The sequence below is a fragment of the Muntiacus reevesi genome, chromosome 1 (assembly GCF_963930625.1).
Source record: "Muntiacus reevesi chromosome 1, mMunRee1.1, whole genome shotgun sequence".
In the NCBI taxonomy this organism is placed as follows: Eukaryota; Metazoa; Chordata; class Mammalia; order Artiodactyla; family Cervidae; genus Muntiacus; species Muntiacus reevesi.
Window position 1 is genome coordinate 25,553,972 of NC_089249.1, and position 20,175 is coordinate 25,574,146.

Genomic DNA, 20,175 nt, shown 5'->3' on the forward strand with positions numbered 1-20,175 from the left:
CTTTGGGACAAAATCTGTAATGAACAGTATGTGATATTTGCTTGTTTAATTACTACTCATTTATATTTTTCTGGGGAATTGCTAATGGACTAAGATCTCTGAACTCAATATGGAAACAATTACCAATAATCTTATAGATCCTATGTCTTAATGCCTATCAGAAGATTACAGAGTTACATAGGACAGGCTCCTAAGAGAGAACATTTTTCATGGCATAAAACAGAGAAGTATTTTGATTTCCCCACTTTTCACTGTATCTAAAATTCCCAGGTGGCTCAGCGGTGAAAGAATCCACCTGCCAATGCAAGAGACGTGGGTTCAATCGCTGGGTCAGGAAGATCCCCTGGAGGAGGAAATGGCAACCCACTCTAGTATTCTTGCCTGGGAAATCCATGGACAGAGGAACCTGGCGGGCTGCAGTCCATGGGGTTGCAAAGAGTCAGACACGACTGACTATGCATGCAAGCTCCTGGCTGCAAACCTTTTGATCCCACATTTCAGTGTCCTGGATGCATGCCCCCTGCTGTGGGAAAACAAATATAAGTTGTCTTCTCTAAATTGATGATAGAGTTTTGTTGACACACATAAGTGCCCTCAATAGAAGGTAGATTCTGCTATTACATAATTTCAGATTGTCTTTAAAATTAAACTCAAACTCAACACCTTTGAAAGATGCCCTCCAGCATTGACTTAAATGAAATGAATGATTTGATGTTGTCAGGTACTGGGGGGTGCAATTTGCATTGGAAAAACCTTGGAGATTTCACCAGGAAACAAAATTAGGACATTCAGTGGCTATTTAAGTGTCAGAAATGATAGATCTAGTTGTCTTGCTCTGCTAGTCTCCATATAGTGTAGGTGGGCTTTAGACAAAGGCCCGTGAGAGTGGGTGATTTTAATGCCTGTTTTAGCACAAAGTTTAAGCTAAAATGATGATGCTCATGTTTTATGGTAGACATGGCTGTCCTCAGCTGCCTTGGTTTGTGCTGAAGCAGACACAGTTGGAGTTTTCTGGAGAAAAGATTCCATCATTATTCCCTTTTCTCACTTCATCCTGGCTCCTTCATTTTCATAGGAAGACCCTCCCCTACCTCTGCCTGGCTGGGTGGCTTGCAGCTACTCAGACAAGCCACACACAGAGTTATGGCCTTTGTACTAACTGTGCCTTTTGCCTGAAAGCACTGTTCTCCCAGATATCTTAGAGTTTCTTTCCTCATCTCATGCTGGTTTTATTTCTGTATGGGAGGGCTGTCTATGATTACTCTTTTGAAACAACTCCTTCACTGCCCCACACGTTCTTTGATTTCTCTCCAAAGCATTCATCACCATCTAACATACATTTATTTATGTCTGTGATCTTTCTCCCACCACCAGAATATTTCTGTGATCCAATCTCCTTGAGAATGGCTGTCTTTTTTATTCATGACTCTCCCCCCATGTCTGTCACATTGTATGCAGTCAGTAAATACTGAGTGAATGAAAAGTGAAACTCACTCCGTCTTGTCCGACTCTTTGTGATCTCATGGACTATACAATCCGTGGAATTCTTCAGGCCAGAATACTGGAGTGGGTAACCTTTCCCTTCTCCAGGGGATCTTCTGAACCCAGGGATCAAACCCAGGTCTCCCGCATTGCAGGTGGATTCTTTACCGGAGCCACAAGATGAATGGATATGATCTGAAGACCATGTAAGCCCTCCAGTCCAGCACGTGACCACGGTTTCATTCATCTTTAAAGTAGGGCTGGGCATGTGAGCCAGAGTGTTTCGTGTAATGGACTGTGCCTCAGGGTCATACCCTTGTCCCTGCAACGAGGGACAGTGTGAGAACAGCCAGGTGAAGTTACTTCTTCCAGCCACAGACCAGGGTGGGGTTGAGGCCAGCACCTGCGACATTGTTCAGTGGCTTCTGGATGAGGACTCAAGGGAAAATTTCTCTCATGGCTTAATATTCGGAATAGCTAGATTTCTCCTGAACTACAAGTTTTTTGCTTTATTTTTTAATCTAACGCATGAAAAATCTTACAGATGCTAAGAAAATCAATTCTAACGTTATCTCCATTGGCCCCACCCCCAAATAACTGCCATCTTGACAGGATAGGCTACTTTTCTGTGTGTACTGCTTTTAATGGGTTTATCATTTTCCTTAACAATTTGTTTTATTCAATTTGTGTTTTCTATTTTTGAAAGCTGCTTCAATTCTCTGTAAATGAATAAAGCACTGCACTAAAATCGGGCTTTCCTAGTAGCGCAGTTGGTAAAGAATCCACCTGCAATGCAGGAGACCCTGCTTCAATTCCTGGGTCGGGAAGATCCCCTGGAGAAGGGATAGGCTACCCTATCTTGGTTTTTGTGGAAATCCTATTCTTGGGTTTCCTTTGTGGCTCAGCTGGTAAAGAATCTGCCTGTAATGCAGGAGACCTGGGTTCGATCCCTGGGTTGGGAAGATCTCCTGGAGAAGGGAAAGGCTACTCACTCCAGTATTCTGGCCTGGAGAATAATGAGGACTATATAGTCCATGGGGTCACAAAGAGTAGGACACGACCAATCAACTTTCACTTTCAAGATCAGTCACATCTTTTTTTCTTCACAACTTGCCAGGACATACAATAAACATTTAATTGTTCTTCTTGATGAAAATTACCCTGAAGGTAAAAGACAATGTCACTCACCTAATACCAGTGATAACAAGGTATGTTGTTTTAGGGGCAGCTCTTAACTGACACTGACACAGTTCCATCTCCCTGTAATGCCATTTTTTTCTTTCTTTCTTTCTAAATCATCCCCATTTTTCAAGATTCAATTCAACTTTCACTTCCTCCCCCAACACAAATGCAACTCTCATGGGGAGTTAGATTTCCTTGGAACTTCTATGAAATCTTCAGGAACATGCATCAACTCACAAACCAATCACGTATTTTTATTTCTTGAATTAATATCTGAACTATATAATGTAAACAGTTTATCAGGTTTATTTTTCCTCACAAGACTGCAAGTTTCTTTAAGAAAAGCCATGTCTTTGCATGCATATTGCTTCTCTAGGGTTCAGGGTACTTCACTGTATAATACAAGCCAGGCAAGCATACATGCAGCATCTCTGGACTTAATGCACTTCGGGGTCAGTTCCCCAAATTAGGAGAATTTGACAGTGAATCAGGTAGCCTATCCTAGACCCCACTTCCTAGTAATACCTGTGCAAACTTGAGTGAGAAGTGTTCTACCTCTATGGGCCTCAGTTTCCAAATCTAAAATTGATAACTACTCTAAATTGCCTTCCCTAACTCTTACGGATCTAACTTTTTAAGAGTGTCTAAAAGTACCTCCTTTAAAGTCAACTAAGTGCTAATGAACTTTTTCCTGAATAACTTAAGGCTTCACTTCAATTAGTGCTGTTGTTTCTATACAAATAAAGTATTAACATGTTAATATTGTGAAAAGCAATTTGCCTTAGTAAATATCCAAAAGTTTCAAGTTGTATTCCTTTTGTAAATTAGTGAACTCCAAGTTCATGAAAAGTTACTTTATTAAAAATGATGACAATGTTTGGTGACACTGAAATTTTAGTCCATTCATCAATATCTTACTATTGCCAAATTTTATAAACATATATATCTATAAAACATAGTATTAATATATATGTTTAAAAAGGACAACATATATACATTTCCCCAGTTATGTTTTAAAAGTGTCAGATGCCTTATTTAAAATCAATTATGTGGTAAATTTAATTTTTGAGAACCATAATGGCAAATTGACGTAACATTATTGCATGCCACATAGTTAAAGTTATAAATAAGTTTTAATAAAAGACAAATTATGACTATGGCCACGAGCTTTCCTTACATACAAAGATCACATCTTTTGCCAGCCTTTCTTATTCTTGATTCGAATGTGAAATACTATGAACTTGAAGAATGTAATTGAGAGATTGAAAGGTTCTTCTGCTTCTTTGGGCAATTGATTTTAACATCAGAGAGAGCTCACAAGAGAGGAGCTGTTGGGCATAAGTCAGGATTGCTTTCGCTCTCTGACTTTCAGCATCTTACCTTCATGCTTTGAATTATTTAATAAAAGAATGCTTCAGATGCACAAGCATCAAGCTCATATCCTTTGTTAGCAAATAAATTCATTTCTTGATAGCACAACTTTATTTATTCCAGAAAGCAAACCATAGTCAATCTGTAACACACTGGTAACCCTTCCGTCACTTTACTGGTCATCTTCCAGGACTGCCATATGTGCACGTGCCAGCCCATGCTCACTGTGGTTGCGGTGGCCCACAATGTTAGAGAACCCTTTCCTGTATGGAGCTGAAATCAACAGTCCTGTGATTTGCTCCCCCTGGGCTGAGCCCAAGGGATAGCTTATTGAGCACAGTTTTTAGATTTTTGGGTTTTTTAATCTATTTAGTCTTGATTGGAAGGTAATTGCTTTACAATACTGTGTTGATTTCTGCCATACATCAACATAATCCAGTCATAGCTATACATATATCCCCTCCCTCTTGAACCTCATTAGAATGGACTCAAATGCATTCCTTTTCATGGCTGAGTAATATTCCATGGTTTATGAGTACAACCACCTTGTCATTTTTCTGAACAACTCTTTTCTATAATAAACTTGTTTCTAGTTGACCCTGATTTCTAAATACTTTCCTTCTGGTCATGTGCTTTACGTAGGCTCTGGATTGTCCATTTTCTCTGTGACAAAATGACTCCCAAATGGAACTGGTTTCTTAAATCATAGTTCAGTAATTTCAGGAGGACAAGAAATACTTCCCTGGCTTGAGACTATGTTTCTATTACGTAAAACCCTAAAATTAATGATATTAACTGTTTCAGACTTTGTCTGAAACTAACCTGTGCTCCTTATTCTGTTGGAACTTAAAGGTAGCAAGTAAATCTGTTTGGACATAATAGAGAATTTGAGAAAGGAAATCTGTAAAGGAGGCCAATAATTTGAAAACACCTTATATGAAGCAGCATGTTAAGGACCATGGTAGAGCACAGATTTGAAATTGGTATATAATAGGAAGAAAATTAGGTGTCTGAAGAAAGTGTTTTAAACATTGTAGAAATATGGCAGTATTTTGGAGAAGGCTTTAAAATGCATAGTTGAGAGCCATATTTCAGGAAGATAGTATGGGAATGGATAGACTCTACTGTGGAAGAAGTATCCTTTTGTGCTTAGAAACTGTGTACATGTGAAGGCTGAAAGAGAAAAATATTAGAAAATTAAAAACTGCAGAGCAGAACACCTAAGGGACTTAGAAGATATATGCCCGATGAGAGCTCTGGGGAAGCCAAGGAGAAGCAAGATTTCAGAAACAGAGCAATTGCACTAATAATATAGAAATCTAATGGAAAACATGGAAATATCAAAGAAAATAAAATTCACCTTTCACCCCTAATATCTGGAAACAACAAATTTTACCATTTTTAATATACTGCAGTTCTTTTTAATATACTTATTTTTTCCAGTGGAGGTATAATTGAGATATTGGGGTGGCAGTAGTGCTAAAGAACCCACCTGCAGGAGAGTAAGAAACACGGGTTCAATCCCTGGGTTGGGATGATCCCCTGAAGGAGGGCATGGCAACCCACTCCAATATTCTTTTGTATTTAAACCTTTAGCTACAGTTATTTTCTTTTTTTGTAAAATGTATATATTTTTAATTGAAGAATAATTGCTTTGCAGTATTGTGTTGGTTTCTGCCAAGCATCAACATGAATCAATCATAGGTGTACCTATGTCCCCTCCATCTTAAGTACCCATCCCACCCCTCTAGGTTGTTACATAGCACCGGTTTGCCACTCCAGTATTCTTGCCTGGAGAAATCCACAGACAGAGGGGTCTAGTGGGCTACAATCCATAGGGTTGCAAAGAGTTGGACATGACTAAAGTGACTGAACTGAACTGAACTGAACTGAAAGTGACTTAGCATGCATGCATGCATAATTAACATATTTGTTTCAGATATACAATGTAATGAATGATATACAAATATACAATATTTGTATATCTTACAAAATGATTATCACATAATTTCAGCACCATACATAGTTACAGAATATTTTGTGTGTGATAAGAACTTTTAAGATTTACTCTCCTATGCGAGACAGTGTTATTAACTATGGTTATCATACTGTACATTACATTCTTAGGACTTAATCACCTTATAACTGAAAGTTTGTGTCTTTTGACCCCCTTCACAGATTTTATCCACCCCTTTCCCCTGCCTCCAGGAATCTGTTCTCTGTTTATGATCTTGGTGGTCTGTTTTTTTTTTTTACATTTTTAATTGAAATATAGTTGATATATGATATTATTGGGCTTTTCTGGTAGCTCAGCTGGTAAAGAGTTTAATTCCTGGGTTGGGAAGATCCACTGGAGAAGGGATAAGCTACCCACTCCAGTATATGGGCTTCCCTGGTGGCTCAGATGGTAAAGAATCTGCCTGCAATGCAGGAGACCTGGATTCTATTCCTGGGTTGGGAAGATCTCCTGGAGGAGGGAACAGCTGCCCACTCTAGTATTCTTGCCTGGAAAATTCCATGGACAGAGGAGCCTGGCAGGCTACAGTCCATGGGATTGCAAAGACCCCTTTCTCCTGCCTCTGGGAATTTATTTTCTGTGTCTATGATCTTGGTGGGCCAGCTTGTTTTTTTTTTACATTTTTAAATTGAAATATAGTTGATATATGATATTATATGCTACAGGTATACAATATACTTATTCACAATTCTAAAGATTATGGTATATTTATAGTTATTATAAAAATTGGCTGTATTCCCTGTGTTGTGGAATATATCCTTGTAACTTATTTCATACATAATAGTTTGCATGTCTTAATCCCCTGCCCCTATATTGCCCATCCCTCCTTCTTTCTCCCGACTGATAACCACCGGTTTGTTCTATCTATGAGTCTGTTTCATTTTTGTTATATTCACTAGTTTGTTGCATTTTTGAAATTCCACATATGAAAGTGAAGTGAAAGTCACTCAGTCACGTCCGACTCTTTGCAACCCCATGGAGTGCAACCCACCAGGCTTCTCTGTCCATGGAATTCTCAAGGCAAGAACTGAAATGGGTAGCCATTCCCACTCCACGAGATCTTCCCTACCCAGGAATTGAGCCCAAGTCTCCTTCATTGCAAGCAGATTCTTTGCCATCTGAGTCACTAGGGAAGCCCAATTCCACATATAAGTGATATCATATAGTACTTGTCTTTCTCTGATTTATTTCACTTAACATAATACCCTCTATGTTGTTGCAAATGGCAAAATTTCATTCTTTTGTATGGCTGTGTAGTATTCCATTTCTATAGATAGATAGATAGATAGATAGATAGATATAGATGTAGATATATTAATATGATGTATTATTTATCCATTTATTGGTTGATAGACTCTTAGATTGAGTCCATATCTTGGCTGTTGGAAATAATGCTACTATGATATTAGAGTGCTTGTATCTTCTCAAAATAGTGTTTTGGGGTTTTTTGTATATATAATCAGGAATCGAATTGCTGGGTCGCATGATAGTTCTATTTTTAGTTTTTGAGAAACCACTAGACTGTTTTTCACAGTAGCTGCATCAATCTTTTTTAGATTCTTTTTCCATATAGGTTATTACAACCTATTGAGTATAGTTCCCTGTGCTATACAGTAGGTCCTTATTGTTTATCTATTTTATGTATAGTTGGGCTCTTTTTTTCTTGATAGCCATCCTGATAGGTGTGAGATGATATCTCATCATGGTTTTGATTTGCACTTCCCTGATGATTAGTGATACTGAGCATCTTTTCATGTGTCTATTGGCCATCTGTGTCTCCTCTTTGGAAGAATATCTATTTAGGTCTTCTGCCTATTTTTCAATTAGGTTTTTGTTCGTTTGTTTTGATATTGAGTTCTATGAGCCCTTTATATATTTTGGAAATTAACTCCTTATCAATCATATCATTTGCAAATATTTTCTCCCATTCAGAAGGCTGTCTTTTTGTTTTGTCAATGGTTTCTTTTGCCACGCAAAAGCTTTTAAGTTTAATTAGGTTACCTTTGTTTATTTTTGCTTCTATTTCCTTTGCTGTAGGACACAAATCCAAAAAAATACCACTGTGATTTATATCAAAGAGTGTGCTGACTATATTTCCTCTGGAGTTTTATGATTTGTGGTCTTATATTTAGGTCTTACCCATTTTGAGTTTATTTTTGTACATGTTAGAGAATGTTCTGATTTCATTCTTTTACATGTAGCTGTCTAGTTTTCCCAGCAACACCTATTGAAGAGGTTGTTTTTCTCCACTGTATATTCTTGCCTACTTTGTTGTAGATTAATTGATCGTAAGTGCATAGGTTTATTTATGAACTCTCTATCTGTTCCATTGACCTGTGTGACTGTGTTTGTGCCAGTACCATACTGTTCTGATTACTGCAGCTATGTAGTATATTCTGAAATCATGGAATATGATTCATGCTTTTGTTTTTTATAGGGTTCTTTATAGTGAGATTATATAATATTTGTCTTTCTCTGACTTATTTCAGTTAGCATAATGTCCTTAAGGTTCTATCCATGTTATTGCAAATGGCAAGATTTTGTTCTTTTTTTGACTGAATAGTATTCCACTGTGTGTGTGCATATATGTGTGTGTATATGTGTCACATTTATTTATCCATTCATCCATCAATGGACACTTTGTGTAGCTTGGCTATTGTAAATAATGTTGCAATGAACATACAAGTGGAAATATCTTTTCAAGTTAGCATTTTTTGTTTTCATACTTAATAGTCACATATAGTTTATATCCTGTTCTTTTGACTTGCCATTATGTTATATATAATATTATACATATTTTCATACTGTTAAATGGTCTTCATAAATACCATTTTAATAACTACTTACTAGTTTATGAAATGATGAATTATAATTTATATAATAATATCTTAACTGTTGGTCATTCAGGTTCTTGTGTGTGTGTGTGTATGTGTGTGTGTTTTTCTTCTTTATGATTCAGTATTTTGGATCATTTCCTAATGATAGATTTCCAGAAGTATTCCCATATCAAAGTGTATCTGCATATTTCATGACTCTTGAGATGCATTACTAAGTTGGTTTCTAAAAGAATGGCACTAATACAGTATGCCACCAGCAGTGTGTAACCCCTGTCTTGATTGTTAGTGGAACATTTAGATGGAAATAACATGTGGACAGGTGACAGTGCAAGAGATCAGGACTGGAAAGATAGATTTAGGACTTCAAGTAAATGCATCTATACTATGGTTAGCTAATTTCTCTTAGGAGAAAATGGAAGAACAGTGTGTGGAGGGAAGCCTTAAAGAACTGTTCAATTCAGTTCAGTTCAGTTGCTCAGTCGTGTCCGACTCCTTGCGACCCCATGAAATGCAGCATGCCAGGCCTTCCTGTCCATCACCAACTCCTGGAGTTTACTCAAACTCATGTCCATCGAGTCAGTGATGCCATCCAGCCATCTCATCCTCTGTCTCCCCTTCTCCTGCCCCCAACCCCCCAGCATCAGGACCTCCTCATTTTGCAGACAGAAATATGAGGTGCACAGAATTAAGTTTGCTCAAGGTCATACAGATAACTAGTGTCAGGACCAGGACTGGAGCCTGTAACTTGACACCTCTCCCACTGCTTTCAGCATATGATGCTGGGGTCCCATGATTGGACTGTGGCAATAGACTGTAGTTAATGAGGTTAGGTATACAAGTATCCATGTGGAAAAGGAGAGGAAAAATGATAGGGGAAACCCCGCAGGATGGGTTGTCACAGATGTTAAATACATAAAATGATGCAGAAGAGAGTTGCCACTCTGCGTCTACTGCAGCACAGAAGTCAAGAAAACAGAATAGAAAATAAACTCGTAGATTCAAAGTCTGGGTGGTCTCTGACTTACTAGTCTCTTTGGTTCTCCATCAGCATTCAGAACTGTCTATACTCCAGCTTCACAGATAAGGTTGTAAACATTTACAAGTACACCATCATTTTTAACCAGCCTCCTCTTGCCATAGCTTACATAGCTTGCATTACACAGCAGTAAAGGAAATAACATTATCATCCTGTAAATTATAACATTATTACTGTAAATTATTGCCAGCCTATGAAAAAACTCAATTAATTAATTTGATAACACATAAAATATGTTTCTTTAAGTGTCTGGGGATATGACTTTAACTGATACAAGAATGGAAAGAAAATTGGAACCATAAAATATAAATTAGAAGTATAGATCAAAAATAAGGTCAATTTCTCTTGTTTGACAAGTGTCATCTTTGGGGCAGATTCAGGCACATATACCATTGCATGTGTGGTCAGGTCACCTTGAGCTGAACCTTAACATGATAATTTATCAATTTAAGTATTCAACACTTATTTATTGAGCACTTAAGTATCACCAAGTATTAGAAGAAGTCACAAGGTATGGGCCTTGACACATGGAACTTAGAGTCTAAAAGGGAAGAATACTCTTAGGGGAATAATTACCACCATCTGCCCAACACTTCACCCAGTTGTGACAAATGTGTGAGAGTGTCAGAGGGACCTGATCTCATGTGAGAATGGGTGTTTGGGGAGAGGGTCACTGGCCAAAGAGTGAAACCCAGCCTGGTACCTTAAGAACATATAGATATCAACAAGATAAAAAATCATTAGGAAAAGCTTTCTGGCTACAGAAATTAGATCAGGTGAGGGCTGTGTGGTGGGGAACAGCGTGGTTCCTTCCTCTTAGGGGAGCAAAGTCGTGTGCCTGGAAGTGCATAGAATGAGGACAAAAGAACAGAACAGTTTGGAAATGGAGAAAGCTGTGGCTCCATGAACATGTAGCCCCCCTTCCACTCTTCCTGGTCTCTTTTCTTTTGGGGTGGGTGGTTTCTTTGGTCACCCTTTTCCTGGTCTCTCAACTGTTACACACTGCACTTAGATTTGTCATACTTTCTCTTTAGCTTTTATGATTCTTGGCATTTCCTCTTTTAAAGTGATCATTTCTTTCTTAAATTCACAGGGTAATGTTGATCATAGTCTGCTGGGTGAGGAGAAAATTGAGGATTAGAAATACCTAAACTTCTATTTCAGTCAAATGAGAAAGAGTATTAGACATCAAAATGTTGGCAGCACCTTTCTCATAAATGTCCATGTCAGTGACTGATAGGGGAAGAACTGTTTTATAAAGAAAATAAAAGCAAAGGAGAGGGCGAGAAAAGAGGCATCTCTGCTTTATGTTCTGAGCCATTGCGTCTTAAAGAGTTGCTTGGAGAAGTCACTGACCTGAATTTAAATGTCGAGTGGTCCTACACTTGCCAGGCTTGTAATGGTAAATAGTCATTTGGCTAATGGGGAGATCCCTGACGGATCTCTGTGCTCACATCATCGGTCAGAGTCAAAGTACTGGGAAGCAGGCCAGACGCACGGCCGTGATGTCAGAGCACACAGCCTTCCTGCTCCATCTCTGTAAGTCCGTCACCACTTTGGAACATCACACCCTACACCTGCCATGCAGTAAGAACATGTTACAGGCCATTCATTAGGCAGCTGTTCACAAAGGGTTGACTAGGCCCCCTGCGGTCCAAGAAGGTTTGTGCGGTTTTTATAATAGTCACAGGTAATTTGCCTTTTTTACTCTCATTCTTTCTCGAGTGTACAGTAGTTTTTGATAAGCTACATGATGTATTCACAGTCATGAAAAGAATGTGAAAATATTCTCCCCTTTCCAACTGAATGTCTGTGTGAAACCACATTCCTTCACATACTTCAGCTAAAAAACATACAGAAATAGATTAGTATAAAAGTAGATATAAGAACTCAGCTTCTATCAATCCAGATATTTAAAATACTTGGTTTGAATCAGTTCTAATGAGATGGATGAAACTGGAGCCCATTATACAGAGTGAAGTAAGCCAGGAAGATAAAGACCAATACAGTATACTAATGCATATATATGGAATTTAGAAAGATGGTAACAATAACCCTATATTCAAAACAGAAAAAGAGACACAGATGTACGGAAGTCTACAGACTTTTAGACTCTGTGGGAGAAGGCGAGGGTGGTATGTTCTGAGAGAATAGCATTGAAACATGTATACAATCAAGGGTGAAGCAGATCACCAGCCCAGGTTGGATGCATGAGACAAGTGCTCAGGGCTGGTGCACTGGGAAGACCCAGAGGGATGGGGTGGGGAGGGAGGCGGGAGGGGGGATCGGGATGGGGAACACATGTAAATCCATGGCTGATTCATGTCAATGTATGGCAAAAACCACTACAACATTGTAAAGTAATTAGCCTCCAACTAATAAAAATAAATGAAAAAAATTAAATTAAATTAAAAAAATAAAATAAAATAAAAATAAAATACTTGGAAAAGTAGAAAATAATACCAGTCTTCTCACTAATTTTTTTTTTGCGTTGGAAAAATATATTTTCTTATGAATGTGTTATGTTGGTTTATTATTTTAAGTAAATATAATTTATTATCAGTTTATTAAAGAAACATCTCTGCTTCATTTCTGTTGTGGTAAATGTTCATAAATGTACATCATATAAACAAAGCTCTTTGGGGTCCTCAGTAAGTTTTAGAGTGCAAACCAGAAGTTTGAAGATAGCTGCATTGAGCCTATGTCCATTTGCCCTCCTGGTTGCTGCAGTCTGAACTATAAGAAATCTTTTCCAGACATATCAGTTGGCCCAAGAGAGTAAATGACAAAAGGCCCATTTTCAGATCTACTTCTCACTTTCCTTTTCCTTGAGGTAAAAAGCATGCTATGTCGGTAATTACAGCAGGTACAACATGGAGATGTTGACAGTATTTTATCTCTCCCCCTGGGCCCTTTTATTTCCACCCCACTGAAAATTCCTTTGAGCCTTGGAGTGGGGCCCATGGCTGCACGCTGCCCATTTTTAACCACTGTCCTCGAAGGCTGACTTCATGCTGAGACGGCGGTTGGCTGGGGACTCTGGTGGCCGTATTGTCAGAAATATTCTCCAGGTGACAAACATTTTTAATTAAAGTTGTCCTATAAATAGCTTATATTCATTTCCTCTGGCTCTCACAAGTCAGTAGAGACTGGGCGTGATCAGCTTAGGTCAGGACATCTAGCCAGATGAGGTAAATGAAATTGAACTTGAGGGATTAAGAATACTGCTTTTGAAGATAAATGCACTGCCCTTCCAGAGAAGGTGAAATTTGTTTTAAATAAATACCTAGAAAGCATTTTTCTCCTGCACTGGTGGTTCCTTTACGTTTTTTTAATAAGTGGAGTTAATCATTCTTAGAAATTTACAGTCAAGTGAAAGGACAAGAAAGACAGATATTGAAAGCATTTTTCATTGAACCCGAGTCTGGAGGCTGCCCTTGGGGATACCAAAGGCACAGGAATGTGATTACTTGCTCTAGACATGGATGGTCTTTTAAATCGCATTACTTCTTTGGACTTTGAAAATTGCATTTCTAGTGGAGACTCAGCTCATAAATCCAAAAATGGATTTTTAGATGAAAAAGGTGATCTCTTTGCCTTTTTGAAGCAGCCAGGAATACGGGGGGAAAGTAAAATTAAATCAGGCACAGCAGTAATTGCACTTGAAAGCTCTTGTATTTGACTTCAGCAACTTAGAATACGAGGACATCAATTTTATTCCTTTCAGGAAAAATATCTTTCAACTCTCTCACAGTTTAGTTATAAGGATATTTTTAAGATCTCAAATAGCACAGATTTTTTGCAAGCATATTTTCATATTATACAATTGCTGGGGTTAATGGTAACCTGCATTTCCTGGCATTTGAATCTTGGCAGGTGTAGAGAATCTATTAAACACCAGCCTGGGTGTCACTCCTGTTTGCTTCCCAAGCCCCTTGCTTTTGCGACACTGTTACCAGCCATCACAGTGTTTCCCTCTTGCCCAAATCTCACTGTCTTGTCTGTGAGGGTAGGATTGTCTGCTACCCACCCTTCTGTCTCCGCTATATACTTGACACGTGGGTGGTGCTACTACTTATCCCCCTGGGAGACAAATGCCCAAGACATGGGGAGGAATGAAACAAAATGTGTCTATTTAAGGAGCTCAAAGACAACGACTCTACGGAATACAATTCAATATGAGCAGTGTGGTAAAGAGGTAAGTGCAGTGCTCTTGAGTCCAGGTTCCCTGGCATCATTACTGTGGCCGTATCGGGTGTCACAACCCTGTCCACGAGGCATTTCCCATCCAAGCTCTTTAGTTCACCCTATATGAGAAAAAATAAGTAACTTGAATGTTCTCCCTTTTAATTTTTTTAAATCATCTCTGATACAGAGGTCAGTAAACAATTTCTTAGAGGCAACCAGAGAAACAGTGACCTGACTAATCTGAACCTGGGTAACCATTTCTTTAAAATCTTGATTTTCTTGGGTTTTGACCAGTGTTAGTGTTTGATACTAATGCCATCTTTGTATTTAAATGTGCTCAACAAATACTACTCCTAGTAGTAGTAATAAGGGTAGAGGCTAACATGACTAAGCATGCTAAGCATCGTCCTGAGGGCTTCAACTGTTTTAATCCACTTGATCTTCAGAACAACCTTCTGAAATAGGTTATTCCTTTACCCTTGGCAACACAGAGGGGAAGTAAAGTCATAGGGACAGTAAATGGTGGGGTTGGGATTCCAATCCATGTGCCAACCTCTGACAGCCCAATTCTTTTTTCTAATTTTATTGATGTACAGTTGATTTACAATGTTGTGTTAATTTCTGCTGTATAGCACAGTGATTCAGTCATATGTGTGTGTGCGTGTGTGGTTGTGCACGCACGTGTGCTAGGTCATTTCAGTCATCTCCAACTCTTTGCAACCCTATGGACTGTAGCCCACCAGGCCCCTCTGTCCATGAGATTCCCCAGGCAAGAATACTGGAGCGGGTTGCCCTCCTCCAGGGGATATTCCCGACCCAGGGATCAAATCCATGTTTCTTATGTCTTCTGCATTAGCAGGTGGGTTCTTTACCACTAGCGCCACCTTGGGAAGCCTATATATATATATATAAAACATTTTCATTTTTATATTCTTTTCCATTCTGGTTTATCATAGGATATTGAATATAGTTCTTTGTACTATACAGTAGGATCTTGTTGTTTATCCATCCCAAACTCCCATTCCTTCCCTCCTCTCCTCCCCTACCCACCTCCCCCTGCCTTGGCCACCGAAAGTCTGTTCTCAATGTCTGTGAGTCTGTTTCTTTTTTGTAGTTATGCTCATTGTGTTTTATTTTATATCCCACATACCATAGTGATGTCATATGGCCTTTGTCTTTCTCTTTCTGACTTACTTTGCTTGGTATGATAATCTCCAGGTCCACCCACATTGCTGCAAATGGTATTATGGTGTTATTTCATTCTTTTTGATAGCTGAGTAATATTTCACTGTATAAATATACCACATCTTCTCTATTGGTTCATCTGTCAATGGGCATTTAGGTTTTTCCATGTCTTGACTATTGTAAACAGTGCTGCTATGAATGTGGGGGTACATGTATCTTTTTAAATTATACTTTGTTTGGATATATGCACAGGAGTGGGATTGCTGTATCATATGGCAACTCTATTTTCAGCTTTTTTGAGGAGCCTCCATATGGCAGCCCAGTGTTTAATCGTTATGCTATGCTTTCTTTATCAATTACTGAAAACATGTGCTGAATGAATGGGCAAATGAATAAATATCTGATACTACTCTCTACTAATTCAACTGGGATCGTATGTATTTTGTGACTTACCTGTCTCCATTTAACACACACACATGTACACTCACCAATTTGTGAGACGTTCAGTGGGTGATGGGCCTTCCCAGGTGGCACTAGTGGTAAAGAACCCACCTGCCAATGCAGGAGATTTAAGACATGAAGGTTCGACCCCTGGGTCAGGAAGGTCCCTGGAGAAGGGCATGGCAGCCCACTCCAGTGTTCTTGCCTGGAGAATCCCATGGACAGAGGAGTCTGGCGGGCTAAGTCCATAGGGTGACAAAGAGTCAGACACGACTGAAGTGACTTAAATGCACACACACAGTGGGTGATATCTTCATTACGTTTTTTTCTTCAATAGATTGCAAAGAGATAGCTTGAGATTTTTCATTCATCTTTGAGAATTTTTGTTTTAGTTTGACGATTCTTTTGAGTTTAGCAATTAGAAAACACATTTTTAGAAACATGGAAATCCATTTTTGCTGGACTATGGATTTGCAGTTGAAATAAGAGAAATTTGCCAAATTTGAACCATACTTTGTTCCCTAAATGGTACTTCAGTATGTAGATTAAGAGAGATGGCATTGGTCATTCTACCGAGAGTTAAGTGTCTTTGCCTTTCTGTGTCAAGTCAGATTTAGACTTCTTGACTTCTTGTTCAGTACTTAGGGCATTTTTACTCATAAGCTTAAGTGTCATGTCTGAGAAAAATGGTGCTGTCCATTCCCTTTTCCTGTGTCTGTTTGAATGCTTAGTAGTAGTAACTTCTGATAAAATTATGGGCAGTGTCCATGATCAGAGCACACGAAAGGAACAGTTGCTCTGTGTTTTATGCCAAACTATTGCCTTTCACCTGACGTTCATAGCAGTACTAGGAAGTGGTTTACTTGTGAATTATTGTTAGAACCTGAGTGGCTTTGAGTCATTAATTATCCATTACCTTCTATATTGTGAAAGAAAATGTGACATGACAATCTCAGATGGTCGTGGAAAATGTACCTAAAAGCTAATTCAGAATTATTGAAGTGTGTTAAAGTGGATCATTAGAGTAGAAAACCAAAGCAACTGGAAGAAGATCCGTTGAAACTGTGGCAATTGATGTGGGCCTTGCCATAAAGGGAGGAGTTGGAGGTATGCCTTTGAGGGAGCCTGTATTCCTATTGAAAGGATGCAACTCAGAGATGGAAAGTGGAGGGTGATAAGGGAAGTAACAAACGATTTGGTAAGCTATAGAAATATTTAAAAAACAAAAGGATAGGCAAAGCCCTCCCATAATCAGCATCAACCTCCACACCCACTTCCTTCAAAAACATCTCCCCCCAAAATCAGACAGTATAGGTAGGAGAGCTAGCCATGCAAATGCAGCTGTTAGACAAATAGCCAGGTCTCCCATGAGCTTGAGCAAACTTCGGGAGATGGTGGAGGACAGGAAAGCCTGACGTGCTGCAGCCCATGGGGTCACAAAGAGTCAGACACAACTTAGCTACTGAACAACCACCACCACCCTGTCTCCCAGTAAGATCACCACCTCGGGAGACATTCCTATATGAATGGATCACCTGTTTTCATCCAGAGAGTTGCTGGAATGGAAGGCATCCCATTCAGACATCCACTTTGAGGCTTTTTCTGTAGGCCAAATCCTTTCAGATGTTGCTTCTTAGTAAACATCAGCTGGTTTGTGCTGAAGGAACTAAACACAAGTATGATATCATTGATATCCATGCAGTTGGCACTGACTTTAACTCAAAATAAGTAATGTTTGATCTTGGTGCCTATTGCATAGCAGATGTTCAGTAAGTTATTTTCTGCTTTTCCCACTTCTGTTATTCAGTTTATTGCTGATTTAAAAAAAACTCTCTCATGTATTTTTCTTTGTTCTTTTTTAAAGGAGAGATTTAAAGAAGCTGAGGAAATATACCTGGCTGGAATAAAGAAATGCCCAGACAGCTCAGACTTACACAACAACTATGGAGTTTTCCTAGTTGATACTGGTGAGATTAAAGAGAGCCTATTGAGATGAGATAATACTATCTAACAAGCGAAGTGGCAATCCACCCAAATAATGCTTCAAAAGTAGAACTCACCCGGCTTGGCAGGAAACTCACACTGACAGTCCCATTGTACTTGCTGTCAGTTTCCTAAATCTTCAGTCTCAGTTCGGTAAAATCTGCCCAGTTCTTATAATCAGATCATTCAGGGAAACTTCCCAGGTGGCCAGAAAGTGGCTTTGATGATTTAATGAGTAGCTGTCTCCTTTGAATAGCATTTATACAAGTTTATAAATCTATAATGATGAACTGTTCTCTACAATGGTGCAGAAACTGCCTCTGAATCAATTTACAGGCAGATGGTAAATACTTTTCTACAGCTGATTTAAAAGTCTCCAGAATTATTTCATCGTTCCTTATGTGATACTAAGGAACTGTTCCTTTATAATTGATATACTCTTATAGAACAGGTGCTATATAATTATACTTGCTTTATCTCATTTAATGTAAAACTTTACTGGGCAGGGATTCTGCTTTCTTTATGATTTGCACTTCCACATACTGTTGGCATGTGTTGACTACTTAGAAAGGATGAAAAGATACTTGAATTTAATACAAAAACACCAATTTGTTCTCATTAACTATTAGACTACCTTCCCTGCAATCAAATTCAATTTTAATTATTTTGTCGATATGAAATGCTCAAGAGGGTTTTTATTTTCTAGGATATTTGAAGCTCTTCTGTTCCATAAGACATAAATTTACATTCTGATATGCCTAGGAAACATCCCTTATTTTTGCATGTAACTGTTTCAAAATTGTTTCATGGTGCCACCTGCTGGTTCATTAGCAACATAATAATAAATTAGGTATAAAAAATTTTACAAAAAAGGAAGAAGAGACCTCCTGTTGGCCTGATCTAGCCTCTTCCTTCTACTTCAACAACAAAATATCCCACCCCAGCTCCAAACCCCCAAATCTCACTAACCACTGTATACCTTTCCACACTCCCACTATATTCATGCTTTTGTACTGGTATTATTCTCCCTCTCACCTGTGACCTATCCATAGACTCTTACACATGCAGAGGTTTTTTTTGGCACCTCCTGGTCAAACTTGCATTCAAAGAAGATAGACTTGAGAAGATGTCTGTGCAGGTAAACACACCATGTAGAACTTTAGACTATTCCACAATTCATTCACTTACATACAATTTCATGAGGAAGCTTCTTTGGGGAATCTCATCATACTGGAGAGATTTGGTTCCAGTTCTGGCCTTTGTCCTCACTTGCCCTGGGATTTTTGTTGAGTTTCTTAATGTCTTTGCACGTCTGCATCTATATCTGTAAAGTGATAATAATTTTTAATATCATTTTAATCCCAGGAGGGAACTAAGTGCTATCAAAAGACAGCTAAATAGGATCAAAACATCTGCAAAAATCATATGAGGTTATTTCACTAAAAGGTTTTAAAATATACAATGCATTAGACAAATGCAAGTTGGTAATATTATTATTAAAATCCCATTCAGTAAATACCATCTAAACAAAAACATACTATTTAAAAAGATATTTTCAAAATACAGCAGCTGCTTGCTTATTTAAAGGAATGTCTCAGTTACTAGGTTGCAGTAGAATAATTGTTGTAGACCCTCAGAAGTTGCTTCAGGACAGTTTTCTTTCTATAGTAGCACATTCTACTTTGAATATAATGAGAAACAATAGTAGCTTGTGTAAATAACAATCACTGATAATTTCAAAACATCCTATCAGCTACAGCAATAGCCAGAAAACACTTTGATGAAAATAATATATTTAATAAAAGAAAGAGGTTTTAAGTGAAAATGAATAGTGAAATGGTCCAAAGTTAGGTGGGGGCAAGAAGCCAAAATGTGTGCTAATTTACAAACTGAATAATTGATGGTATGGCTGTAAGAAAAATGATCATCACCAGAAGAGAAATTAAAGAGTTCACATGTTAAAAAGAAAGAAAAAGGGTTGATCTGTTTTATAACTAAGGCATGATCTGCTCTTACCAACCTACCACTGGTTGCAGGCTTTCCAGAGAAGGCAGTGGCCCATTACCAACAAGCCATCAAACTTAGCCCAAGCCATCACGTGGCCATGGTGAACCTGGGGAGACTCTACAGGTCACTGGGAGACAACGGTGTGGCTGAAGAGTGGTACAAACGGTAAAGTTCCTATTTTGCACTTTGTAAGTCACCCAAAGCCCCTGCAGTTGGCCATCAAAGTCTTAGTTAATTGGAAGAGATTCTTTCAGAATACTAGCAAATTTTGCCAATGCAGACAAAACAGATTCTCCTCTCCAGAGAACAGTACCATAACTGGTACTGTAAGGATAAATAATATCCTGATTAATGACTTTTTTGCCTGCCACTTAACATATGGTGCTAAACCAAGTTTGGAGTTTAATTCTCATTTTACTTAGTCCATTGTTTTCTGAAGCTATGGA

The 20,175-nt window shown here is 38.5% G+C and overlaps 1 protein-coding gene across 2 annotated transcripts in view; it reads left to right on the top strand.

The window, feature by feature from the left end:
- Positions 1 to 20,175, top strand: part of TMTC1 (transmembrane O-mannosyltransferase targeting cadherins 1) — a 294,332-nt gene that overhangs the window by 256,280 nt on the left and 17,877 nt on the right. For both annotated transcript variants that reach the window (XM_065939883.1, XM_065939889.1), the window contains 2 exons: positions 17,604 to 17,706; positions 19,759 to 19,894. In XM_065939883.1, the coding sequence (XP_065795955.1) occupies positions 17,604 to 17,706; positions 19,759 to 19,894 (239 nt within the window). The remainder of the gene's footprint in view (positions 1 to 17,603; positions 17,707 to 19,758; positions 19,895 to 20,175) is intronic.